This window comes from Simochromis diagramma, unplaced genomic scaffold, assembly GCF_900408965.1.
Source record: "Simochromis diagramma unplaced genomic scaffold, fSimDia1.1 OVJJ01000497.1, whole genome shotgun sequence".
Lineage (NCBI taxonomy): Eukaryota > Metazoa > Chordata > Actinopteri > Cichliformes > Cichlidae > Simochromis > Simochromis diagramma.
The window spans coordinates 338,570-365,893 of record NW_024386912.1 but is presented as its reverse complement, the minus strand read 5'-3'; the positions used below and the strand labels follow the sequence as shown (position 1 = coordinate 365,893).

Below are 27,324 nucleotides of genomic sequence, written 5' to 3'. Positions count from 1 at the left end.
TGTGTACAAAGACACATTAAGCCAAGCAAACTGAGCTCTCTCCATCATTTATCGCTTTGTGCCTGTTTGCATCCATTCTTTACTTTACTGCCATCTTGCTCTCTGCAGCTTCTCTCCTCCTGCTACCCCCAAAAACCCATCTCCATAGAGACTGTGTCAGCTCCCAAACAGACAAAAAACAAACTAAAAACCAGCAACAAACAACTTGAACATAAACAATCACAAAGAAAGAACAATAAAGTATCCACATCTGAGCCAAAGAGTAACACAGTGAAATGTGGATTATTAAATATCAGGTCTCTCTCCTCCAAGTCTGTTAGTACATGACTTAATAATTGATCAACAAATCGACTTACTCTGCCTTACGTCTTGATGCACGCTCAATCATCCAGGTAAGGAAATCTCCAAAAGTTCATTCTGGACGTTTTCAGTTGGAGAAACGTTTCGTCGTCATCCAGGTGACGTCTTCAGTCTCAGCTGACTGCAGGTTTCAACCTTATAAACAGGACATAATGACTGAAACCAGCCCAGTGAAGGAACAATGGGCTGGGAGGTGACAGAATGATGCACCAACAATGACCAACTGAGGCCACAAGATGGCAGCGTGAAGGCTGGATGCACACTGGCAGGCCAGGAGCTTTGGCTGCTGTACTTTAGACAATTGAAACGTACCATTGTTAGATTTGCAGTGCTCGTCCTGATCACTGTCTTTATGGCAAGATCTAAAGACACAAAATATGTTTACAACCAAACAGGTAAGTTACAGTAAAAAATTTGTTTAATTTGGCCTAAACGACAGAGACACGAGACACGGTGCAGTGAAACTGTGGCTCAGTGTGTCACAGGTGGCAGCTCTAACCTGGAACTGGAAACACTTTCTAAGCACTGACCTGAGTTTGGGTCTGAGCTCCACCTGCTGCAGCCGCAACACAAGGAGCTGCTGTTGGTCGTACCAATCAGCATGGATGCTGACCTACACATTCAAAACTGATCAAACACAAGGATTAGAAGTGAAGATTCAGATTTATTTGTATAGCGCCAAATCACACAACGGTTGCCTCAAGGCCCCACAATGATTGGTTTCCAGGACATGGACCAAGCTTAGTCGATTTCACTTTGAGTTTACTGCAATTGAAGTCCTCGGGTAAAAAGGAAATTCAGTGAGGATCTGAATTTTCTGAAGGTTTCTAGACCAGGTTGATGTGTGGTAGACGGGGTCTCTGTAGAAGTCTGTAGGCTCCCATGTGTTTATCAGTGCTTTGGATTCATTCAGATACCACCTGCTGACTCCTGAGCAAAGAACATCTCACAAAGTGTTCACTCCAGGTTAACTCTGGCCTGAAAGAAATCCTCATTTTTAAACCATTTTTGAAATGTTTTTGTTTAGTTCTGGTTTTATTTTTAATGAATTCATTTATTTTGTTTCCGACTGTCTCCTGTTGTTGTCGCTGTTAACATGTTAAAGTCTGTGCTTTAAAGAAGCAGGATGTGGTGCTTGTGATGGTTTAAAAGAGGGTTCCAGCCTTAGAATGATTCTGTTTAAAGCATGTTGAGGCCTGAAGTGTCCAAACACAACCTAAAATTTCTCTTTGTGCTCAGGGCCTCATAGTTTGTGACTGGTGAGTAGTGATGGGTGATAACTAGGGCTGCCACAAACGGTTATTTTGATAGTCGACTAATCAGATCATCACCCATTGGACGTAAAAGTACAGCTTATTGCACCAGCAGCATCTGCTCTTATCATTAGCTTACAGCTTTAAGTGTTTCAGGTCTGTGCTAACTAACAATAAAGACAAGATGATAGTTTATTGAATTTAAATGAAATCTGCAGATTGTTTCGGTGAAGTTTAATAAACTCCTTGCTATCTAAAATATAACAGGACACCGGAGTAAATTCTCCAGCATCTCACACTTCTGATGATCAGCTGTCTGCTTGACGTTTATTCAGCTGTGTAAAAACTATAACTTTGATCTCAGCCAAACCGATTTACTCAGGAACAAATAAAATACTGAAAAAAGCCAAACAATAACATTTGTAAGTTATCTAAGTGACTCATATATCATGTTTAACCTGAGTAGCGAAAGACGGCGGTGGGTTTGAAAACGATTTGCCGGGAGTCCGGTGTTCTCACGGCTCTACTGAGCCTTGCCCCCGGCTAGCTATCGAGCTAGTGGGTAACAGACGTCTCTGAAAACGTCGGAGCGCTTTTGAAAATATGTGGTGTCTTGATAAACTGAGCAGATATTTGAGGTTTACACAGCTACATTCTCGCCTGAAAATATGTTAAACGTTTATTTTGTGACCCAGAAAGAATAATAAGAGTAATATTAAAACTAACTAGCTGCCGCCATTGTTGGAAACTGGAATTGCCTGACCCGCGCTATGAATTCTGGGATAGGTTGGGCCACGAAGTATACACCAGACCCATCTTTCAAATCTGGGGACATGAAGGGCGCATTTGTCGGAGTCTTCAAATTTGGACAGTCTTCGTCGTGTCGCTGTAACGTAATCGGCCTACTAATGCGGGCACAGGAGGATGCAGTTCCTGAATTTGGACACAGCTACGATACCGGACACAGCTGCTTCTTCTTCGGGGTTTAACGGCAGCTGGCATCCGTGTACATGCAGTGCTGCCATCTTCTGTTTGTCCGTTATTACACTCTTAAATCCTACTACTTATTCCTGCGTCTTTTGGGATCTTGCAAAGCTTCAAACGATGCGTCGACTATTAAATTAGTCGTCGACGATTTTGATAGTCGACGTAATCGTGACTAGTCGACATTCACACGTATTCACACTCCAATCGATGCAACATGGGGTCCGTATCATGCCTCCACCTCCTGAGCTACAGCTACCCCGCAGCCCAGAAGGTAAAACTGTTACCTGCTAAAAAAAAACAAAACCCTGAAGCCGTGAACAAACTCATCTTAGCCAAAAACACCTGCAGGCTGTAAAAGTAAAGCTGAGCTTCATTCATGTAACAGGAATCGTTGAGGAAATTTAGAGCATTAAATAAAAGAAGTCAACTGATAGTTATCTTTTGAGAGTTTTATTTTTGCAAGAAGGAATTCAGTCACACATGTGTGCACAACCAAACAGTTTGCCATGTTTTGTTTTGTTTTTGTTTGTTTTTTAAAGCAATGTAGGGATGGACACAGGAGACAGGTCGAACCAAGCACACATAAGAATGACAACAATAACAAAACACATCAGAGGACTGATGTCAGACAAGCCTGCCACTCATGTCATCTCTGGTGTGGATGTGGCTCATGCACGTGTATTCTCAGGGACCTGTGGTACACCAGCACCTGGGCAGCATAAGTGCACACTCAAAGGTATCAGGTGCTGTTCTGTAGGGAACAGCTGGTGCTGATGGGATTCTCCTGCAGGAGCTGCCATGGATTCAGTTGGCCCTCTCACCAATTCTGACCGTGGTATTCATGATGAGTAGCCCTTAGGAGGGTCGCTGCCAGTGCTTCCTCCTGAGCGGTTTAGCTCCAATCACCGGGTTTTACATCACACAGGTGGTGGGAGACGACGGCATCTCTGACCATCAGGGAAACTCAGAAGCGTTGAGTTCAGTGAAGTCCATCATGACATGGCCAAAGGGTTTTCAGGTTGTGTTTCCTGGGTTAGTAACACAAATCATGCAAGAACAACAACACTTATCTTCATGGGTAGATGATCCTATAGCCAGCATTCCTCCTTCTGATGGATGGTGCAGCGCAACAGTAGAAGCACATTTCCAACCATGACACAAGTTGTTTGTTGGTAAGTGGTTTTGGTGTGCAGTTTAGCTTCAGTGTGTTTGGGAGACACAACTGTAGCCATAGCTGAAATCTGACGCCTCAGGAAATCTAAATGTAGAACAGAATTAAACTCACGGCTTATTGCTGAGCTTGTGTGTAAACTAAGGAGGAACTAGAGCGTAAAGAACTGATCAAACACACAACACTGAGGGATCGCAACAAGTGATGGAATAAAACAGGCTTAAATACCCACCAGGGTCCACAGGTGAGCAGAGCTAAGACGCAAATCTGAGCGTATCTCCAACTCACCATTAGAAACATTACTTCTGTTTAGAAGGGTGAGCAAACACACTCTTAAATGTACATGGAGATATTTATGGACTTTATCAGGAGTATGAACTTCTCTGATGAGGACGTGGCCAAAAACGAGGCAGCTGACGAAGATGCTGCTGGAGAAATGAGGAAGAAAATATTAACCTGGAAATGACGTGTAATTGATTTTGCTGTTTTTTGTGTGTGTTATGATCACAACTATCAGTTTCTGTTAATTGTTCTTTTTGATCAATGAAAAGATGATTAACATATAATTATTTAAAAAATGCAAACCCTACACACAGATGTTTCAGGCTTTATTTGGAAAATATATCATGAGAGCGATACAGCACTGAATAGGCAGGACCCTGCTTTGTACTCAGATTAAAAAATGACCTAAACAGAAGAAAGGTAAAAAATAGATTCAATCAACATCCAAAACACTTTAAATAAAAAGGATACAGTGATTAAAGTATTCAAGTCAGGCTGTGATGGCTGTATAGACAATGTGAGCCTGCAGAAGGAAGGGAGAGGTGCTTCAACGAACGTCTGTCTCCAATCAAATCTGTCAGTCACAGCTTTGCATACATAGACGACCATTAGACACTGTGCACTTTGCATTTCATCAACCGTGACACTGGCCAAAAACAAACAAACAAAAAACACTGTAAACCTTCATTTCTGCTGTATCGCCACTGGCCTCATGTGTAATTCTACAGTACATCAATAGGATCATATCATGATAATATAAGGACAACACGTTTACACAAAGCACAATTAGGGATGTGAAGTGGTGCTGATTCTCATCATAACTTAATCCCACAATCTGCAGCTTTTCCATCATTCAAGGCTCCAGATGCACAGACCAGCTGGTGCTTCAGTTCAGCCAACCTATCAGGGAACACTGCTGCTGTACTTGCAGTGTTGCTATGGATAACATCATGTGAGAAAGCAGTCGATTAAAAATAAGTTAAATGAATGTTCATAAAACCATCAGAGAGGAGCCGGGCGTTGTGTTGAGACTGCAGAACTGCATTTCTGGACCCTATCATGTGGGCATCAAGAATGGGTCCAAAAACCTGTGCTCAGCAGGAATGATCATGAGAACAGTTTGTGTGAACATGGGAAAGTTAACAACGCAGCTCCTTTCCTGAGACAGGCACATCGAGCCAACGTTAGCAGAAACGAATGCCCCCGTTATCCTCGCTGTGTCACGCACCAATTATGACATCACATGTCACGTGACAGAATCTTTGCGGCACTTTGGCCAGCCGTGCACCTCTTGCTTTTTGTAACTTTGTGCACTGCGCCTGCTGCAGCTGGGATCGGGTCGCTTTGTACCGCCATTTGAATCATATTCCAGTACAGAAGCTGAGATGTTGGATCAGGTAGAAAAAAAACAAGTGTGGAAAAAAACTTTGCAATAAAACACTCGATGAAGTCTTGGCTTCTGGTTTTGAAATACAACTGACTGTGAGACAAGGCTGTGGCGGCGAGTGAAGCGACCACTGCGGCGGATGTACTGGCCCTTAATACAGAGCTCAAGTAAGAAGGAGAACGTTTGGTCTGGTTCCAAACACTTCTAAGCTTTGGAACAACCACTGGTCATGTGGCTTGGAAAAAATTTTTAAGTAGTAATTATTAAATGTAAGCTAATCTAGTGAGGTTTCGAAACACAGACAAAACCAATGATATGAGCTGTGTCCCAATTCCTAGGCTGCATCCTTCAAAGGACCCGTTCTATGCAGTCTACGTGGGCCGGGTCCTCCAAAGACCGAGAAGGCCGGAAGTGCGAGGCTGTGAAATGGGACGGTCTAGCCTTTAGTTTTGCGTCACCGCTGTCTCAGTGGAGTTTAATAAACTCGGCCGTCTGCTCCTTGCTATCTGAAATATAACAGGACACTGGAGTAAACTCTCGACTGTCTCACACTTTGACGTTTGACGTTTATTCAGCTGTGTGAAAACTACAAATTTAATCTCAGCCAAACCGATTTACTCAGGAACAAATAAAACACAAAGCCAAACAATAACATTTTAAGTTATCTAAGCGACATATATATCATGTTTAACCTGAGTAGTCGTTTTTGAAAACGATGTGCCGGGAGTCCGGTGTTCTCACCGGCTCTAGTGAGCCTTGACCTCCCGGTCAGCTATCGAGCTGGTGGGTAACAGACATCTCTGAAAACGTCGGAGCGCTTTTGCAAATATGTGGTGTCTTGATAAACTGAACTGATATTTGAAGTTTACAAGGCTGCTTTCTCGCCTGAAAATATGCTAAAAGTTTATTTTGTGACCCAGAAAGAGTAATAAGAGTAATATTACTGTTATTACCCAGAAAGAGTAATAAGAGTAATATTAAAACTTAGTAGCGGCTGCCATTGTTGAAAACTGGAATTGGCTGGGCTATGAATTCTGGGATAGGTTGGGGCATGAAGGACACACCCTTCAAATCCGGGGAAATGAAGGACCCATTTCCGGCTGCATTTGGACATATTCAGCCTTCAAATGCGGCCTCCGAAGGATGTGACATAGGTTTTGGGACACAGCTACAAAGATGTACCCAGGCTGGTTTTACCAAATGGAACCTGTAGTTTATTCACAAAGTGATCAACATGAAGGTTTCTTGAAGTGTTAAGAGTCGATGCGCTCTCTTTTCATGAAACGTTGCTGGATGGTTGCATTGCTAAAGCTCACAGAACAGAGGCTAAACCCGGAGTTACATCATGATAGCAGTTCTCTATACAATTTACACATTGCAAAAGAAAGGTTTTACCCTAAACAGACAGAAAAGTGTGGACATGTGCTCACGGATGTTTCATTGGTCTCATGTAAGATTGTTTTCTTCACTGGAAGAAGTGAATTTCAAGTTTGCTGAAAAGTGGAAATGCGACACCTGAGATTTTCCAGCCGTCACTGGTGTTTGTGGCAATGACGCCTCCTGCAGTACATCTGCACTTGTTTGGTTGACACTTCTGTCCATTGTGATGCCACGCTGTGGTTGGACTCAAATAACGCAGCTGTCCTGATCCTCACCCTGTCCAACTGGACTGTCTTCTGGGGCCAAGTCCACCTCCAAAAAGTCGGCTTGGTCACTATTCTGAGATATTTTCACCTCTTCTGCATTCTCTTGGACTCTGCTCACTCTTTGGCACGTTCTAGACTTGGCAGGGCCAACCAGAGCCAGACAGATGGCACTAAGACCTGTGCCTGCTGCACAGGAGTAGAAAGCAGCACCATAGTTGTCAGTGATGTCCACCAGCATACCTGGGGGAAAAATGAGACAGCTGTTAAGACTTTATACCCAGAGATGTGTTAAATCAAACCGAAGAAGTAGGCGCTCATACCTCCCAGCGGTGGTCCAGCAAGTGCAGCAAAGCTCTGAATGAAAACATACACTCCCACAGATGACGGCATCTTTTCGATGCCCACGACATCTTCTTCAGCCAGCATGGGAATGTGCGTGGAGCCCACAGTGCCCATGATGAAGCCAAAGAAGCCGGAGCAGATTGCCAAACCCCAGAACTCCCACACGATAGTGAAGGCCACCAGAACCAAGCTCATCAGAACCACACACCCCAACAACACCAAGGTCTTTCTGAATCGGACTTTGTTTAGCACCACTCCGATGAGCAAGCGGCCGAAGATGTCAGCCACAGCCATCACAGACAGCATATAGGAGGCCATGGTGGATTCCACACCCCTGCTTTTGCTCAGTTCAATGATGTAGAGCTGTGGCGCAAAGAAGCCAAGAGTGGCGAATAGACCGAAAAGGGAGTAACAGATGAAGCCAGGGTCTTTAAGGACTGAGAAGTCCAGAAGTTTGGAACCTGTGGAACTTGCAGGCCCCCTATCTAGTTCTGCCAGTTCCCCCTTGTCCTCACTGACTTGAGCAGAAGGCATGGACAGTGATATGTCCTCACCGTCTTTGTCCGGCACTTTGTCCTTCCACTCCATCAGAGCTTTGGTTTCTCCTTCTGCATTTCTCAGGTCTACATTTGAGGCAGACAGGGAGGTGACACCAGAGTCCTGTGAACCTTGGGAGATGTCCGAACTGATGGAGGTTCTGGTTTGTTCATTTTCCAGCTCGTAAACAGCCTGCATCTCTTTCACGGAGAGCGTCTCGTCATCATTTTTCTTTAAAGGTTCTTCCTCGATGACGATTGGACGAAGGAGAACCCCACAGCCAATCACAGATGCTTGAATTATACCTAGAATAACTAGACAGAAGCGCCAGCCAATATGCTCCTTGAGTGTAGTGAAAGCTGTGGAAAAATGGGAGGTACGAGGAGAAGAACAATCAGAATATAGGTCACAAGCCATTTCTGATATAAAGGCTCTTTTATCCCTTACCTGGGGCAAATACAAACATAGCAACAGATTCTCCTGAAGAAGCCATCGAGGTGACGAGCGCTCGCCGTCCAGAAAAGTACTGGGCTAGGATGGTGATAGTGGGGAGGAAGCTGAGGCAGTAGCCAAGGCCTGTAAAGAAAGGAGAAGAGAAAAAGGGGACATGACAGCCACTGGTCCGCATGGTAGAACACTGCTAGGGGGGTGGGTCAAAGATTCAGGGTGTCAGGCCACTCCTTTGTCAAAGATGGTAGGCTGCTTGTGATGACTCGGGTTTGCTACAGCTGCTGCTGAAAGACAAAAGGCATGTAAAGACAAAAAAAAGAGAGACGGGGGAGAGAGAAGGAGTTGCCAAGTTAGCTGTAGTCCACAGGCCGACATGGTCATTAGGGTGGGAGAGCTAGCAGTGCTTTCTGTCCAAGAAAAAAGCAAGTTAATGTGCCTTGATGACATTTCACTCCACCAACTGGTTCGTCATTCAATCTTTCACTTTGGTTAAGTCAATTTACTGCTCTGTCTTCAGCTGCTTCAGTTTTATTACACCTGATCCCAAAGTACAATTTGTGTTTTGGGAACTATTTTACTTTCCTGTTCTGCTCTGTTCTGTCAGTCCTGGACAGCTAAGACATCAGAGTAGACCTGACTGGATGGTGTTTGGGAGAGGCCGTTCACCTCTCACTCATTGCACAGTTGTGGAAGAAATACATTGTAGCAGATTTTGTTGCTCACACTGCTAGGAGTCCCTTTAGATCAAGTCAAAGAATTCACAGGGTGTTAAATAAGACAAACACATCTGCAAAAGTAAAGCTCAGTAAACGGCACACTGTGGTGACAAAAACAGACACAGAGGTGTGGAAAAGCTTGTGTCTTTTTAGTACCTGCTACAATCCCAGTGGTAATGTACATCTCAGTGACGGAGCTGGTAAAGGCAGAGGTGATAGTTCCCAGGCTAATAAGGAAGCCTCCCGTCATGACCACAGGTCGATAGCCAAAGCGGTTGCTCAGCATTGTCGACAGCGGAGCTGAGGATGAAAATCACAACAGCAATGTATTGCTATGTATTGTGATACGCATCATAGGCAAAGTCTAATACCAGGAGGGGGCCAAGAATTGATCCTTCCTGATATGGAGTCCATACAGGGCTGGACTGGGACAAAAATCAGCCCGGGCATTTTGACTAATGACCGGCCCACCATGGTATAATAGGAAAAGCCATAAAGCCTTTATAATAAACTTAAACCTACACCATCCTCCTTATTCTGGTATTCTAAACAGTACTTAGCAAAAATATAAAACAACCTAATTTATAATTACATATACCTCACTTATAGGGTTGCCAACTCCCAGCAAAAAAAAGAAAAGAAAAAAAAATAGGGAACCACTCCCCCACCCTCTGCCTCAAGATGCTTAATTGACAAAACCGATTTTAATTTAATGCACTTATAAAGAAAATGCACAGAAACCTATCATTTTTCTCCAGTAATTAAATAGATTCAACATCTTTCTTCAACAGAATTGTAGACTGCACAGATGGTACCTTGCCAAAGGAAAGAATACTATAACTTACTAGGGTATATATTACTAAATATTTACTGAATACAATAATGGATTTCTAAACATTTTACATCAGATGAAAACTTTGGTTGTAAGATTCAGATAATTATTTAATAAAAGCGAGACATTTCGTATGAGAATAAGAAACAAAAGTATTTCTCTGTGCCCCCCTCTCCCTGTTAATGCCCTACCTGCCCCCCTGGCAACACTTTGCTAGACCCGCCCCTGCACAGTTACCAGCTGTCAGCTGCACAGAAAAGGATCCTGGTGTTATTAGTCTCTCAGAAACAGTTCATAACTTCAACTCATTCATGTCACCTAAAAGGTAAACCTGTTTCTCCATCACAGCTCTGATGATCCAGTAAGGACATCTCCTGGTTTCATCTTCATGTTTCCCTCTCACCACATATCCAAACCATCATGACCAGCAGCTTTACAGCTGTGGCTCCAGCAAACATCAGCTGATACTAGAAAGTAATATTAAATAAATTCTAACAACAGCTGATCAAGCTTAAACGTGCTGCTGTTGTTTAGCGCGACATCGGCTGGTTTCCTCTTTCTGGCGCAAAGTGGGCGATAAACAAACATGAGAGACGATCAGCTGATCATTGGTCAGTTTCATGATTGAAGTAGCAACTTTCTAGCTGAAGTAGTACGGGACAAATCGCGTTCCTTTTCACCTCAACTTTAGTTTGACCTCCTCAGCTGTAATTGGTCCAGCCCAGAGTTGATCATGACCAACTGGCCAATCCACCACCGTTCATTTATACCGTAAAAAAAGAGAAAAAGAAATAAAACCCCATCGGCCCATAAAAACGACAAATCAAGAGCGGCCCATCGGGCAAATGCCCGGTATGCCCGATGGCCAGTCCAGCCCTGAGTCCATATCTCCATCATCTATAATCTGAACAACACAAGGGCCATTTTTCCGATCTATCTAGATATTATTTGTATAATAGTATTAAAGCATTCGTTAGTTCTGCAACTGGCTGGCCAGGGTGTGCCCTGCCTCTTGCCCTGTGTTTGCTGGGACACGCTTTGTAAAGGTTTAAGAAACAGGAAGGTTAGGAAATGGACCCTGACATTACCTCCTGGCTTTGTCTTACATTCAATTTGTCTGCATACACAAAGTCTCTTAAAAACTTAAAGAGTGCAGGAGAAGAGACTGACCAGAGAAGGCGAAAACGAAGACACAGATGGAAATGACCCACGACACACGGCTGTTGCTCTCCCCAAACTCTTCCATCAGATCCTGGAGGAAGACACCCAGGCTCTTGATGACCCCATAGGTGCAGACCTCCACTAGGAAAAAAGCCAGAGCCACAACCCAGCCCCAACCACCATCGGGGACCTCTGGGTAAATGTTTGGACCCAGACAACTTTGGACATTGGGTATCTTCATTGCTAAACCAAGTCACCTGCAGGACGAGATGGAAAAAACAGTTATAATTGGAGGTCAAAGGTGAATTTGCTGATTTTGGGCCATTTGGCAGCAGCAGGACTTCAGCAGAAGCAGAGATGTTTTAAATAAAAACAGCCCTTTGCTGCTGCTGAGCACCAAGTCGGGCACATTTAACAGAAATAGCACTGGTTAATAAAGAAGAACCAATACTTTGACCGTAAAGTAACTAGTCCATTTAACATAAGCCCACTCCATATACCTCAGTGAAACCACTTCCTTTGTCAGATGTACTACACAAAGAGAATAAGAGATAACAAATTTAATTACTCACTACACACAAATCCAACCAATCTTACTGTACCCGCTTGATTTCACTGGAATAAAGAAATTTAAATATTAAACTACAATTTTGTAAAAATGCGGAATCTCTGCTTTTGCATTGTTTAGAAGACAAACTAAGGTGATCACTTATTTTTAAATTGGCTCTTTACTGTAAAAGCCAGGGTAAGACTCGAGTGGGTTGAGTTTAGAACAGCCTGTGCGATGCATGTCTTTCATGTTGACACACTCTTATTCCATTCTTTGCACACTTAAAAATCAAACCAGGAGTGTTTTCAGGCAGCATTTTGTCTGCACAAGGTCTTTTACCCTGAAAGTTAACTCCTTCATCTGCTTTGTGCAACTCTGATGCACATCTAACAAACTCACACTGAAATCACAAGTTAATAAGTTAAAATAAACATTTTTAACTAATAAAACTGATTTTAATGTCACAAATTGAATACACCATTTTCTTATACAACTACAGATATTTTGGTTCACGGGTATTAAAAATATAGTTATCTCTAATTAACTGCCAATTTAACAATGTTTGGTCTGTTTAACAGTGTGAATATATTTAAGTCCTAGCATGAAAACTGCAACTCAAGTCTACACTACTCGATGCAGAAACTATCTGCATTTATTCTTTAACCTGAAAATCTTCAAGCAACAAACTTTGATTTAAAGTAAAGTCAACTTTTCCTTAAAAACACGAAGCTTTCCAGGTTTGAGAACAACTACACTTGTAATACCATTAACAATGTAACAAACAAACGAATGTGTCAGTCATGAAATTAACCCTTGGATGAGCCTGAAAATCCACCTTTCCCAAAACTGATGTAAAGATATTATTTATTAATATTCTTTCCCACAGCCTGAAGTATACATAGCTAAAATGAATTATGATTCTTTATATTTGAACCCTTTCCAGTATATCTACGTAACGCCACTGGTTTTTATGGAGAACAAAACTAAAAGGTTTTCTAAAACTTCTATAAACTACATTCAAACAAGTGGTTGATTATTATTTGTACTGGGCCCTCAGATCAATGATCGGTAGCAACATTGATTTTCAGGCATTATTATTTTTTCTGTAACGTCAGATTTAAAAAGAAAAAAGTCACACTTGATGTCCTAAAAACAGAAATGGCAGCTTAGAAAATCATTCTGGTTCAACACTACTATGCTTAAGTACAACACTGAGGTGCATACACATCACAGATCTGTTGGAAACTGACAACAATGTAACATATTGTTTGTTTAAATAGTTTAACCTGTTACTGTGTTGGAGCAACTGTAACCCACATCATTTCCTTAGGGATTAATAAAGTATTGTGATGATATGGTAGTACTGTGGGAGCATGTGATCAGAATTTCTCACCATCTTTGAATCATTAATAAAATAATCAGAACACCAAGAATGACAGGATGGTTCCGACCTTAAACAAGTATTAGTGTACAGATTATTAGACACACACTAAATATGGACAGTAGAATAATGAAAGCTGCCTCTGCCAACTTTAAAAGTAAAATGTTACACAGTATGAAAAAGATACGGCCTAAATACTGACGCGGTATCCGTTAGGGCTGCCTGTGTTCGACATATCCGCAGTGCAGAGGAAGGATGATGTCAATATATCGCGTCCGTGGGCTTTCTTACCCACTAAAACACAGCGCAGAAGTTATTTCTTGACTCCTGCTGCTATTAACTGTGAAAGGTTTCTAAAAATGTCGCTTCATTCGAGTCTTGAAGTGATTTCTGTGCGCCTTTGATAGAATAATAAATACGTCAGTAAAGTATAGTTCAGACAATAAACCTTAGAAAATGTTAACATTAGGCGCTACCGCTGTACCGCACCTCTCAGCACCCGAGGCTCGACAGCATCCTACCGCCGGACGGACCAACGTAGGTCGGACTTACCTCCAGAGCAGTGAGGGAGGACAGCCGTGTGATGGAGCAAAGTTCTCCTATCTCATGATCATTATAGTGGATCTGTGCGGTTCGGGGCTGTCTGGACGAACACTGGACGGAACCTGTCTCAGACTGTAATATCTACGTATTGCAAACAATATGTGAAGAATGAAAGTGGTCCGGCTTAGACACAAAGGCGTCCAGGCTCAGAGAGCTGCATCTTTTGTCTTCAGCGGATGATTTCCTGCCTGCTTTGGCAGCTCTTTACCGGCTCAAGCCGGTATTCAAACGCGGGCGCGCAGGTCTGAACTTCGTGAACGCGCAAGGTTCCTCGTGCAACATAACTGACAACACAGAACGTCGCGTAGTGCCTGCAGACCGGCGCCGCGCCCGGTACCGTGAAAAACAACGCTGCAGACTGAGCTAATTGTTCCTAGTGGATGAGGTGCGTTGGAGGGTACGTTTGAGATTCACAGCCATAAATAAATCACCACGACACACGAGCCCACGGTCAGGGTTTATCGGTTTAACACATTAAGCACATGAATGGCTTTTACATGGTAGACCTGCGCGTACTCTCACATAAAGCTTCCCTCGTGTGACACACACGCTTTTTATCGCACATCGCTGCAAATCCTGGCGCGCGCTACAAGCCCACGAAGCGCGCGGCTGCCACAAACAGGTTTATTCCAGTTGGGAGGAGGTTTGTACCAGTCGGGCTGGAGGTCTGTGTGTGTGTGTGTGTGTGTGTGTGTGTGTGTGTGTGTGTGTGTGTGTGTGTGTGTGTGTGTTGGTTTTCCGAATAAGACAGTCGTGTTATAATGTATATGGCCAACAAACTGAGGCAAATAGAAGAAATACGAGCATCAGAGGACCGAAAGGCTTCTTCCCACACGTGTTTGTTTCTTCACCATTAACTCAGCACCACGAGCTTAGAACATTTATAGATTACTACAATAACTACAAACCTGTTCGACTCTTAATCAGTAGAAGGGACGCAGCTTTCTAGTTCAGCAGATATTTGATAAATAGTCCTTATTTAAATGTTGCACGCCTCTGACCGACCCACAAACTGCGTGGTTGGTACTGGTGGAAGCATAAAAGACAAAGAGAACATCCTGATATTTTTTAATCATTCGGTTTTTTCCACTACTCAAGTAAAACTTGAATAATGAAAAAGTAAAACTGCTGTGAAAAAACTGCCAAGCAGTTCCAAGATACACTATACATTTTTAGTTATGATTTAACCACTCACATTTCAGGATGGTTGATGAGTATCAGCATTATTTTTGCCGGTTTTTTGTTATAAATAATGAACAACTCACCTTTCTTTTAGCTGTGACAAATCCTTTGACTTATTTGAAAGAGGTGCCCTGACCTGAAATACTTTTATGTGTGATACAGAGGTGTGGAAAGACAAGGTCCAGCCCTAAAATCTGATAGGACACCCCAGACAAAGCCAACCCTGCTCCAAGAAAAATAGATTCCCACTGAAGGATTTGAAGGAAACGTGTTGTCACCCAAAACTCTGTTACCACAAAGAGGACATTTGGAAAGATGCAGATAATATTTGTCTTCACTGATAATGTATGTTACAGTGATAATGTTACAAATAATCATCTTTACTGGGGAAAAAACTGGAAAAAAAAAATTAAAAATGGGGAAATGACAGCTAAAGAAACCAACAACATGCGCTTACAAAACTAAATAGAACAAATATCGTTAGGAAATGTTTTTGTCTATGTCAGTTTGGTTGAATTTGTCAAAGCAGCCTACCCGATGAGGCCTTGGTTGAGTATCTAGATGTCTACATGAGCAGGAGTTAACTGCCTTTTTTTTTACCTCATATTGTTGCGTTGTCCTTATTAAACATTTATCGAGGGCAACTACCGCTCACCATCAACAAAGCACCAAACAGAACGTTGGTGGCTTGATTGATCATTGATTTTCAGTAAATTCAGTTCTATTCCTAACACAGTTGCTTAAAGGCGCTTTATACTGTAAGGTAAAGCCCTGACAATAATACAGAAATGTCCTAGGACAATATACTGAAACCCAAAATGCACCTACTGTAGTGTGATTGTGACAGAAAGTGCTCAAAGGCACAGTGTATTTAGTCTGTTTTTCTCCAAAACCCCATCGTTGCCTTATTTCCTCTCTTGATTTCCACATCACTTACTGGCTCCTGAGTTTCTTTGTCCCTCCACTGTAAAATTTGTCCCTCATAAATACCCCGCCACAATAAAAGGATCTTCATGGAAGCAGTTCATTGCAAGATGACAATGTTCCATACATGAAGCACAAGCACTCAATGGATATTTTGATCAGGAGCCATGTGAATGAAATGATATGGACTTCAGTCACTTACAGGTTAGACAACTACTATCATTAAAACAGCAAACATGGGGATATCTTTTAGAAGAATGGTGGTCAAACTCAAGACCTGGGAAACTGATGCCAGGACATACTGAAGCTGCTCTTATGGCATTTTTCCCCACACTCCTTACACTGAACATTGATTTTACGGTCTATCACCTGTGGTGTGCAATGTGTAGTTTGTCACGACTGTAATTCTAATGTCACGTTGGAATTACTTTTCATGTCTATGCAGCAGTCCTGTGTGTGGTGTTCACTGTAGCTCTGTTAAAACGTCTAATTAGCTTAATAAACCAGTCAAATGTTAAATATCCTTCCAGGTATACAGGACTAGCTCTGCCTCCTTTGGTATTTTTCTACATTTATGTCTTTTTCTTTCTTCCACATGAACTGTCAAGACCAAACAGGGAATAATCTTTAATTCAAAACTGAGGATCATCTATACTGAAAACAACTGAAAGCTCTTAGTGCCCTCTGTATTTGTGACTTTATATTCAGAAAGGATTGTGCTGGTGTGCGTTTCACTTCCAAACGGGGCAATCACGTAACATAAGCCTGAAGTCCAACGTGATTATGTTTCTGATTAGAGAAGTTGCATAACTGTTCATGCGTCACTGATGTCAGTGATTAGAGATCATTTTATATTAGTATATTTCAAAGTGTGACTTTTTTTAAGATTCAACTCAACTTGATTCATCCTGAGAAAATGTAAATTGGGTTGTACAGTTTCTACACACTGGGTCTAAAATATCAGCTAAAACCAAAATGAAACAGCTTAGAAAGAAGGCAACTGGACTTTAAGTTCATGTCAACAAGCTTGAAGAAGTGCAGTCGCCTGGACATTACTTGGACTTGCCCACTGGTAACGGGTAGTTCGAATGGTTATCTTAAAGCTAGAGTTGCTTAAGGTTGAATAACTTCAAGGCTGTACTGAGAAAATATGTAGACTTGCTGTAGAACAATCCACACGGATGGACTGGTAATCATCTGGCACAGCTGGCGAGGGCTGGTGGGCAGTGGCGTGTCCAGCGGGGTGGCCTGGGGGGGGCACAGGCCACCCCCCCAACCAGACTGGCCACCCCAGGTGCCACCCCAAAGGCAAAACAATAAAATTCAATTAAATATCAAATGTCCGATTATGTTTTCACGGTGAAGCTCAGATATCCGAGTGTAAGTGAATGCAGCATCGGCTTCTGCGCTATGTGCATCACGTTAGCAAAGGTAGGAGAGCCAAGCATGAAAGAGGCACTGCAGGAAACAATTTTTCGGTGAAAGAAAATGAGGACAGAATAAATGTCCCGGTAAGTAATATTAAGTTTGTTGAGTTTAGTAAACTTCGGTGAAATTAGAATACCAAGGAAAAAATAACACTTAAAGAATTATTGCAGCTGTCGAATATATCAGACAGTAGGCTACTGAGGGGAGCTAACATAAGAGTTATGAGTTATAAGATATCATCTAAGTCGTAACATTGCTGTATGGAGCTGCAGATTTGGTTGCAGGTTAACATAGCTGGACTGGCCATCGGGCATACCGGGCATATACCCGGTGACTTATTTTTTTAATTTTTTTTAGTAATGGCATGAACAATGAGAGGTGGTGGATTGGCCAGATGCAGGTCGATGTGTAAAAATAACTCAGTTGTTTGATGGTGGCTATGGCGGGGCTTCCACAGAGCCCAGCAGGTGGATGAGGGAAGGGGAGGCAGGAGGAGAGCCCTGAGGCAGCCACCAGTCCGAGTGTCAGGTGAACTGAACTTCAGGTAAGTTATGATCTGCAGTCTATCTGGGTCAGATATAAACCAAGTTTAGGTGGAGTTTATTTTCGTTGTGCTGACTTTTTACCGTCAGTTGCAATAACTCATACTGCGTGCTAGCTATCATGACGGAGTTTTTATACAGCTGGGTGGGTGCTATGATGTTACTGATAGTGAACTTTATTTTATTCATAAGGTTAGTTAGTAGAGTTGCCAACGGCTCCTTAAAAAAATGGAATGGTCCCTCAATCAGAGAAAATATTACACGTTTCGTGTTGGGCTGAGAAGAGACGCAGTTTGTCCCGGACTTTCGCTATAATGAAAAAAAGACACAAAGCTGGAGTTATTCTGTGTCTTTGCTGCACAGCTGCCTCTTCTTCTCTCATTCTCTCCCCTCCCTCTCCTGTTGCTACTTCAATCATGAAACTGATCAATGATCAGCTGATCGGCTTTTCTCTCTCGTTTGTTTATCGCCCACTTTGCGCCAGAAAGAGGAAACCAGCAGATGTCACGCTAAACAACAGCAGCACGTTTAAGCTTGATCAGCTGTTGTTAGAATTTATTTAATATTAATTTCTAGTATCAGCTGATGTTTGCTGGAGCCACAGCTGTAAAGCTGCTGGTCATGATGGTTTGGATATGTGGTGAGAGGGAAACATGAAGATGAAACCAGGAGATGTCCTTACTGGATCATCAGAGCTGTGATGGAGAAACAGGTTTACCTTTTAGGTGACATGAATGAGTTGAAGGGAAGTTATGAACTGTTTCTGAGAGACAAATAACACCAGGATCCTTTTTTATGTAGCTGACAGCTGGTAACTGTGCAGGGGCGGGTCTAGCAAAGTGTTGCCAGGGGGCCAGGTAGGGCATTAACAGGGAAAGGGGGGCACAAAGAAATACTTTTCTTTCTTATTCTCATTTAAAATATCTAGCTTTTATTAAATAATTATCTAAATCTTACAACCAAAGGTTTTATCTGACGTAAAATGTATAGAAATCATACATATACCAACAAGACAGTGTACATATGGAAAAGATATATATATAAATCTTATAAAGTTTGTATCTGTCTTGTGTTAAACTTGTATGAAAAGCATACAAGAGTAAAAACAGATATAAGATCCCTTGAAAAATTATATAATGAAACTTGTATGTTTTGGATACTTACTAAAACAATATATGAAAGTAATGAGAAAGTGGCCACTTTCATGAGTAAATCATATAAGTTTTTACTATTTCTTTTCCATATGGGCACTGTCACAACAGCATTTGTTTTCATTCAAAGTCTTTATGGCTTTAATATCTGGTGGGCCGGTCTGTAGTCAAAATGCCCGATTTTCTGTCCCAGTCCAGCCCTGCAGGTTAATACTGGCAGTGTCACCATGCCAGCTGACTGTATTTCATCATCAGCCAGTGTTGTTCTTGATCAATATTACCAAAGTTTACCATAAGGCAGCATAGAAAGTATTTACTTGCTTTCAGGTTTTATTCAAATGTTAGTCTTTTCAGTTGTTTCCCCACTTTTTTCCTGTTTCAAAATCAAACACCAGTTTGTGAGAAAATTATCTTCTTTTTTTAACAGGCAGATAAAGTTTTGCATTGGCTAATTTGTCAATTGTTTGTTACAGATGTTCATATTTTAATATTAAAAAATGTTTTTGCCCAAAACATATGTGCACTATATGTCAGTAAAAATACTATGCAAATATTGCTGTCCTTGAATGCTGAGTAAACACTGACAAAGCACTGATTGTATCTCTTGTACTTTATCAACGCAGTATCTAACAACTTTGCACCGTAGTGGTTAAAATCTCATTCTAATAAGAGTTAAAAGCGCATTCGGTTATTAGGTTTACAGGGTTATTGAATTATGGTTAACGGTTGGTAGAATTTTTTTTTAAACATTATCTGCCAATTACATCTGCCACCCTTCTCCAAATCTGTGCCCCTACCTGGCCCCCCCAACAAAAATTTTCTAGACACGCCACTGCTGATGGGGCAATACAACTCTTTTTTTTCAATATAATTGCACGGGCTGTGGGCCAGGTTGACGGGAAGCTGCTGACACTCAAACACAACCAGCCCTTCCCCTCCCTTCACTGTGTGCTCATGCAGTTTACTGTCGAAGAAGTGGTTGATAAAGATGGATAAACAACGAAAAGCTGACTAGAAGCTAGAAAGACATGCAGCAAAATGTGTCAAATTAACCAACACGTTAGCTGTCGGCTGCTGCACCAGCACCAAGTAGTAAAATTAGGAGCATTATTCCTTCTAAACCATCTTTTTTAAAGAGAAAATAATGTGATTATTTTACTTCCTGTTTTTTGAACTGGACCGTCTGCACTGTGTTGACTGATCACAGTGTGCTGTACAAAAAATGCAGAGGCTGATTTATTTTTTTGTCCCAGTCCAGACCTTTGCGTACAGAAATGTGAACAGGACAGTACACCTCTAATGTTATCAGGACATGATAAAAAAATCCAGATATTAAAATTCAGACAAAACTAGAACATGGATAACCACCAAGTGCTAAGAAACAATACTATACTCAAAGGATGAAACACTATAGAACTGGAATGTAAATCACTTCATAAACCCAAAATAAATCATGAACCCACAAAACTCAGAACACTGGGTAATCAATCCAGAAACTATAACATTGTCACGGCCTGGAGGTTCAGCTGGTCGCTGATCAGCTGTTTCTCTCTCTCTCTCTGGTTCGCTCGCTCTCTCTCTCGCCAGGGCAGAACTCATTACGGGTTCGCGCCCTCGGAGGAGGAAACACCTGTGCCTCATCAGTGTGGATGGCATTTAAGTCAGGAAGCAACGGCTGTTCTTCGCTGGATCGTTGTGAGAATCACGTCAGTGAAAGTCGAGCGTCCAGCAAGTGTTTTTCCATGTAGTTGTGTGTTTGGAATCTAACGAGCGTTTCTTTGTATGCAGACCCTCTGGACTGTTTTCCCTGGTTTTCCCTGAGTGTTCGAGTGGATTTGTGTTTGGATTGTTTGGAGAGAGACGAGAGTGTTCAGCTGGATTTCCCCCAGAGCCCTGCCCCTCTCACCGTTGTATATACACTCATGGGACATTGTTCATTAATAAATTCTCTTGTGTGCATCAATCCCCGGAGTCCAGCGCGTGAGTCCACCTTGTACACCGTGACAAACATGCTGCTATATGCTAAATAAATAAGCACAAATGTGTGTTAGGTTTTGTTTTATACATGCACGGATCTCCAAAAGGTAAACTGTCATGGATCACTGCATAGTTCATTTATCCATGCAGTGTGGCAAAGAACTTGTGGCACTGTGGGAGTGTTATTGATATTGATTACAGCCTTTGAGTTGTCTGTATATTGGCATTTGTGCTTCCCATCTTCCTCTTCACAATACCTCATAGGTCTTTGATGGCATTGAGGCCAGGTGAGTTGGCAGAACATTCATAAATACTTTTGGCACCATGGGCAGGTGCTAATCCTGCTGGCATCTCCATAAATCCTGTCAGCAGATGGAAGTGCTGACCAATCACTACCAACACAAGCAAATGACATAGGACTCCAAATCATCAGAAACGTCTCACTGGACTTCAAAGATCTTGGATTCCACTCTTTGTCCAGACTCTAAGGCATAGGTGTCAAACTCTGGCCCGTGGGCCAAATTTAGCCCGCAGCCTAATTACATTTGGCCCACGAAGCCATACCAAATTACTATTAGAGCTGGCCTACTGGTATTATACATCTAATATATATATTGTTTAGTATTAAGCTTTGCTTGTTCCATATTCAGTTTTTCAGCAAAACGTGTCCATAAGAAAAGATTCATTCTTATATCTGGAGGAATAAATATATTTCAATAAATATTAATGTTAGCCCGCGACTTTGTTCCAGTTTTGAATTTTGGCCCACTGTGTATTTGAGTTTGACACCCCTGCTCTAAGGCCTTGATTTAAAAATGCACAGTAGCACAAAGTCTTGCTTATCTGTTTTTTCTGTTTGCTTTCATGTTCAGCTCTCTTCAAAACCCTGAGTCCCATTGTGGCACCAATTAATCCACATAATACCATGTGAATACACATGGTAGTTTTCTAAACGAGACCTGTCCACCTTCACTAAAAATGTGCTCCCAAAAAGCAAACAGGCATTGGTTAATTCTCCACAGAGTAGCTCCACTGAGCTAATGAGTTTACCTTAGTGGGATAAGCCAGCTGTCAGATAAGCTTATCTGCTGATGCTTTAGGAGGTATGTTTTTAAATGTGTTTTTGATTTGACCCAGTCAGTTTTTGTGGTCTACTTTATACTGTATATTCTATATTTTCATTGTGTTCTTCATAAAAGGATAATTATTGCATGCTCTTTGGATTACACTGCTGCTGTTATCTAGAATAAAACTGACAAAGTGAGTTTTATTGCTATCATTCATCATCCTCAGATGACAGTTAAGGCAAGTCTGAAGTCCGTGACTTGTCATCTAAAGAACATTTCAAGCTAATGGTGATTCTAGGGAAAGTGTCAGTCATTACATGCTCACACAGCTATTTTCAGAGGAGGCAACAACTCACAGGAGAAAACTTTTTCTAGTCGTCCAAACTAACAACAGGCCCTGTGGCAAACTCATGGTCTGGAATAACTGTCTTTCCTCGTTTGTTGACTGTGACCATAAAGGTACCTGTTTCTTTATAATCTCTCTCTGTTTGCTGTCTTCATACAGCTCTCTCCATTTCTCTCACTCTCTATTGTCCCCTCTCAGTCTTTGTGCTGTCGAATTAAGTATGTCAAGACATAATTTCAGACACCATCCCAAATGTGTCCTCAATCTGCAAACATATTTTAAGATGAAATCTTTAGAGCACAGACTGTCTGCAGGCTGGATTTAAAACATTACTAACACATACATACATACATACATACATACATACATGCATACATACTGTTATGGCCCGTCTAGGCGTGGCCAGACCACAACATAAAGGGTGATCCATCCCCGTCCAGCCCCAAGCAGCACGTCACACACTTAATATTTTGTGACAGTGATTTATTTACAATAAGTGCAGTTAAACAAAGGAAGGGAGCATATCATAACTTCAGGGTGAACCCAAGGCCAAAACAACAAACAAAAGGTAGGCTATCTCAGGAATAATAATAATAATAATAATAATAATAATACATTTTATTTAAATAGCGCCTTTCAAAGCACCCAAGGACACTGTACAACAGATAAAAACTGGAAATATACACAATGATAAAAATAGAGATAAAAGTTAAAACATACAGAAATTTAAGAATAGGCAATTTTAAACAGATGAGTTTTAAGGGTGGACTTAAAAAGAGAGAATGAGCTAATATTTCTGAGGTCCGGGGGTAGGGAATTCCAAAGTCGAGGGGCAGTGCAACTAAAGGCCCTCCCTCCCATTGTGATCAGACGAGCAGAGGGAACAGAGAGAGAAAGAGAAGATGAAGATCTGAGGCAGCGGGATGGGAGCTTCATCTGTAATAAGTCAGAGAGGTACGGTGGAGAGAGAGAATGAATAGCCTTGAATGTATACAGAATTATTTTAAAATGGATGCGAAATTTGACCGGGAGCCAGTGAAGTTGCTTCAGGATTGGGGAGATGTGGTGGGTAGAAGAAGTCCTAGTAATAATACGGGCAGCAGAGTTCTGGACACGTTGGAGCTTGTTGATAGATTTTTGTGTGAGGCCAAATAATAATGAGTTGCAGTAGTCAATCCTAGAGATAACAAGATTATGGATGAGAATGGCAGTGGCGTGAGGTGTGAGGAAGGGGCAGAGGCAATTAATGTTACGGAGTTGGAAATATGCTGCACGTGTAATATTATTGATATGCGAGTTAAAGGATAATGTGCTATCGAGAATGACACCCAAGCTTTTCACAGAGGGAGAGATAGGGACCAGCGAGTTATTGATGGTGAGAGAGAAATTGTTAATTCTGGATAGCAGTCGTTTAGTGCCAACCAGAAGAAGTTCCGATTTATTGCTGTTGAGTTTAAGAAAGTTGGAGGAGAACCAAGAATTAAGTTCAGCTAGACAGAGGATGAGGGAGGGTGGAGGAAGAGTAGAGTCAGGTTTGGTAGAGAGATAGAGCTGGGTGTCATCGGCGTAGCAGTGGAACTGAATATTATATTTACGAAAAATATGTCCGAGTGGAAGAAGGTAGATGATGAAAAGAAGGGGCCCGAGGACAGATCCCTGGGGCACCCCAGTGGATAAAGGAGAAAGCTGAGAAGTGAAGGATTTTAATTGAATGAACTGAGTGCGGTCAGATAGGTATGATTTAAACCAGGCTAGTGGAGTGTGAGAGAGACAAATAGAAGCTAATCTGCTAAGGAGAATGGGATGAGAGATGGTGTCAAAAGCTGCACTCAGATCAAGAAGGATAAGGATGGAGAGGAGACCAGAATCAGCTGCTATAAGAAGGTCGTTTGTTATTTTTATAAGAGCAGTTTCAGTGCTATGTAAAGGACGAAAACCGGACTGGAACTGTTCGTAAAGGTTATTATCAGTTAGGTGAAGATGGACTTGTGAAGCAACTATTTTTTCAAGGATTTTTGAGAGAAATGGTAGATTGGAGATAGGATGAAAATTATTAAAGTTATTGGGATCTAGACCAGTTTTTTTCAGAATTGGGGTAATAGCAGCAACTTTGAAGGAAGCAGGAAGCAGGAACAGTTCCAGCGGTGAGTGAAGAGTGAATAATAGCAGATATGAGGGGAAGGAGAGGGAGTAAGCAGGCTTTGACGAACTAAACACAACTTACCTACTCAAAAGAACTAAACCAAACAACAATCACTTTCCTCCCTGCCTAACAAAAACAGGAGAAAACTGATCAAACAAAAAGGCGGCCCACCCCTACATGCTCTTACATTAACCAACATGGTAACATAGTGACACAGTGAACGGTCTGCCGGTTGGGTTGGGCCGAGGATGAATGAATTGGCAGTCCCCGGCGGTCTCTTCTTATCCGCTGCCTCCCGGGCCTCAGCCAATCGGTGCGAGCCATCCACCCTGCATGTACCAACCACGGAGGAGCACCTGCACACTCAAATTTACATACGATTATGATCACAGTCGTAACACGCCCTTTCCCAAGAATTAACATTACCCCCAAAATGTTTAATTCAAGGAGAAAGTGCTCTAGACAGAGTATCAGCCAACACATTCTCTTTCCCTTTCTTGTAATTGATCTCCAAGTTAAAATCTTGCAATAACAAGGACCAGCGCTTAAGTCTTTGGTTGGAGTTGCGCATTTGGGAAAGAAACACTAGTGGGTTGTGATCGGTAAACACCTGCACAGGCAGCACACTTGACCCGACATAGACCTCAAAATGCTGTAACGCAAGGAGTAAGGCAAGAGCCTCTTTTTCAATGGTGCTATAATGGGCCTGGTGTCTGTTAAATTTTTTTGAAAAGTAGCAGACGGGATGATCTACGCCGTGACCATCTTCCTGTAACAGAACAGCACCTGCACCACACGAGCTGGCATCAACTTCTAGTTTAAAAGGGCGCTCAAAATTCAGCCCAGCTAGCACTGGTGCACTGCACAACAATGCTTTGGCAGATTCGAATGCCACCTGACACGCTGGAGACCAAATAAAAGGCTTTAAGGGGCTAACAAGATCAGTTAGGGGACTAACCACATCAGAAAAATTTCTGCAAAACCCTCGATAAAAACCGGCCATTCCTAAAAAACGACGCAGAGCTCTTTTTGTCTGCGGGACAGGAAAATCAACAATGGCCTGTACTTTCGCAGCAACAGGGCGCACTTGCCCCTGTCCGACCTGTTTCCCTAAATAAGTAATGGTGGCTTTAACAAACTCACACTTAGAGAGGTTTAATGTGAGAGAAGATTCACTCCTCCTCCTCAACTCCTCCTTGAATCGCTACCTTATCGTGGTGGAGGGGTTTGTGTGTCCCAGGGATCCCAGGGGCTATGTTGTCTGGGGGCTTTTGCCCCCTGGTAGGGTCTCCCATGACAAACTGGTCCTGGGTGAGGGACCAGACAAAGAGCGATTCAGAAGACCCCCATGAAGAGAATATCGAGGGAACAGTTTACCCTGCCCGGGATAGGGTTACCGGGGCCCCGCCCTGGAGCCAGACCCGGGGAGGGTGCCCGAGGGCGAGCGTCTGGTGGCCGGGCCTTAGTCCATGGGGCCCGGCCGGGCACAGCCCGAAGAGGAGACATGGGCCCATCCTCCCGCAGGCCCACCACCCGCAGGAGGCGCCATAGGGGTCGGGTGCATTGTGAGCCGGGTGGCGGCCAGGAGCGGAGGCCCTGGCGGACCGACCCCCGGCTGCCAAGACTGGCAATAGGGACATGGAATGTCACCTCTCTGGTGGGGAAGGAGCCTGAGTTGGTGCGTGAGGTTGAGAGGTACCGGCTAGATATAGTTGGGCTCACCTCTACGCATTGTCTGGGCTCTGGAACCAGTCTCCTGGAGAGGGGCTGGACTCTGTCTCAGTCTGGAGTTGCCCCTGGTGAGAGGCGGCGGGCTGGGGTGGGTATTCTTATATCCCCTCGGCTTGCTGCCGGTACGTTGGGGTTTTTCCCGGTGGACGAGAGGGTTTGCTCCCTGCGCCTTAGGGTCGGGGAACGGGTCCTGACTGTCATCTGCGCTTATGCGCCGGGTGGCAGTTCGGAGTACCCAGCCTTCTTAGAGTCCCTGGGGGGGGTGCTGGAAGGTGCTCCACCTGGAGACTCTGTTGTCCTGCTGGGAGACTTCAATGCTCACGTGGGGTAACGACAGCGAGACCTGGAGGGGCGTGATTGGGAGGAACGGCCTCCCTGATCTGAACCCGAGCGGTGCTTTGTTATTGGACTTCTGTGCTAATCACAGTTTGGCCATAACGAACACCCTGTTCGAACATAAGAGTGTTCATAAGTGCACGTGGCACCAGGATGCTCTAGGCCGTAGGTCGATGATCGATTTTGTAATCGTATCACCAGACCTGCGACCATATGTTCTGGACACTCGGGTAAAGAGAGGGGCTGAGCTGTCAACTGATCACCACCTGGTGGTGAGTTGGATCAGGTGGCGGGGGAGGACGCTGGACAGACCTGGTGCACCTAAACGCGTAGTGAGGGTGTGCTGGGAACGTCTAGCAGAGGCCCCAGTCCGTGAGATCTTCAACGCACACCTCCGGCAGAGCTTCAACAGCATTCCGAGGGAGACTGGGGACATTGAGTCCGAATGGACCATGTTCAGCGTCTCCATTGCCGAAGCTGCTGCATTGAGCTGCGGCCGCAAGGTGGTTGGTGCCTGCCGTGGTGGTAATCCCCGAACCAAATGGTGGACACCAGAGGTGAAGGGAGCCACCAGGCTGAAGAAGGAGGCCTATCGGGCTTGGTTAGCCTGTGGGACTCCGGAGGCAGCCGACAGGTATCGACAGGCCAAGCGGAATGCGGCTCGGGCAGTGGCTGAAGCAAAAACTCGGGTGTGGGAGGAGTTCGGAGAGGCCATGGAAAAAGACTTTCGGACTGCCTCGAAGAGATTCTGGCAAACCGTCAGGCGTCTCAGGAGGGGAAAGCGGTGCTCTACCTGCGCTGTGTATAGTGCTGGAGGAGCGCTGTTGACGTCGACTGAG

At 43.2% G+C, this 27,324-nt stretch overlaps 1 protein-coding gene and 1 long non-coding RNA gene across 4 annotated transcripts; one reads left to right on the top strand and one right to left on the bottom strand.

Annotated features, from left to right (window-relative positions):
* Window positions 1-6,719: 6,719 nt before the first annotated feature.
* On the bottom strand, window positions 6,720-14,294 carry slc16a6b (solute carrier family 16 member 6b). 3 transcript variants are annotated; one of them, XM_040036265.1, is made up of 6 exons: window positions 13,608-14,294; window positions 11,134-11,381; window positions 9,288-9,431; window positions 8,413-8,541; window positions 7,407-8,324; window positions 6,720-7,326 (listed from the first exon to the last, which is right to left on the bottom strand). In XM_040036265.1, exons 2-6 carry the CDS (start codon window positions 11,363-11,365, stop codon window positions 7,067-7,069), a joined length of 1,683 nt encoding a protein of 560 aa, XP_039892199.1. In that variant the 5' UTR covers window positions 11,366-11,381; window positions 13,608-14,294; the 3' UTR covers window positions 6,720-7,066. The 3 variants fall into 3 exon arrangements, with proteins under 3 accessions (XP_039892199.1, XP_039892200.1, XP_039892201.1); XM_040036266.1 differs by lacking the exons at window positions 11,134-11,381; window positions 13,608-14,294 and having other exon boundaries at window positions 8,413-8,699; window positions 9,288-9,401; XM_040036267.1 differs by lacking the exons at window positions 11,134-11,381; window positions 13,608-14,294 and having other exon boundaries at window positions 8,413-8,696; window positions 9,288-9,401.
* A 1,910-nt stretch (window positions 14,295-16,204) lies between these two features.
* LOC120736278 lies at window positions 16,205-19,978 on the top strand. Its single transcript, XR_005696450.1, has 3 exons — window positions 16,205-16,216; window positions 19,231-19,238; window positions 19,789-19,978. It is a non-coding gene; the product is annotated as an uncharacterized LOC120736278 (long non-coding RNA).
* The last annotated feature ends 7,346 nt before the right edge of the window (window positions 19,979-27,324 follow it).

Excerpts from the sequence above, each read along its gene's own strand:
- slc16a6b (XM_040036265.1), bottom strand. The coding sequence starts at position 11,365 with ATGAAGATACCCAATGTCCAAAGTTGTCTGGGTCCAAACATTTACCCA. Across the intron at positions 8,325-8,412 it reads TATGTTTGTATTTGCCCCAG|CTTTCACTACACTCAAGGAG; the intron begins GTAAGGGATAAA and ends ATTTTTCCACAG. Across the intron at positions 7,327-7,406 it reads TGCTGGACCACCGCTGGGAG|GTATGCTGGTGGACATCACT; the intron begins GTATGAGCGCCT and ends TTTTTCCCCCAG.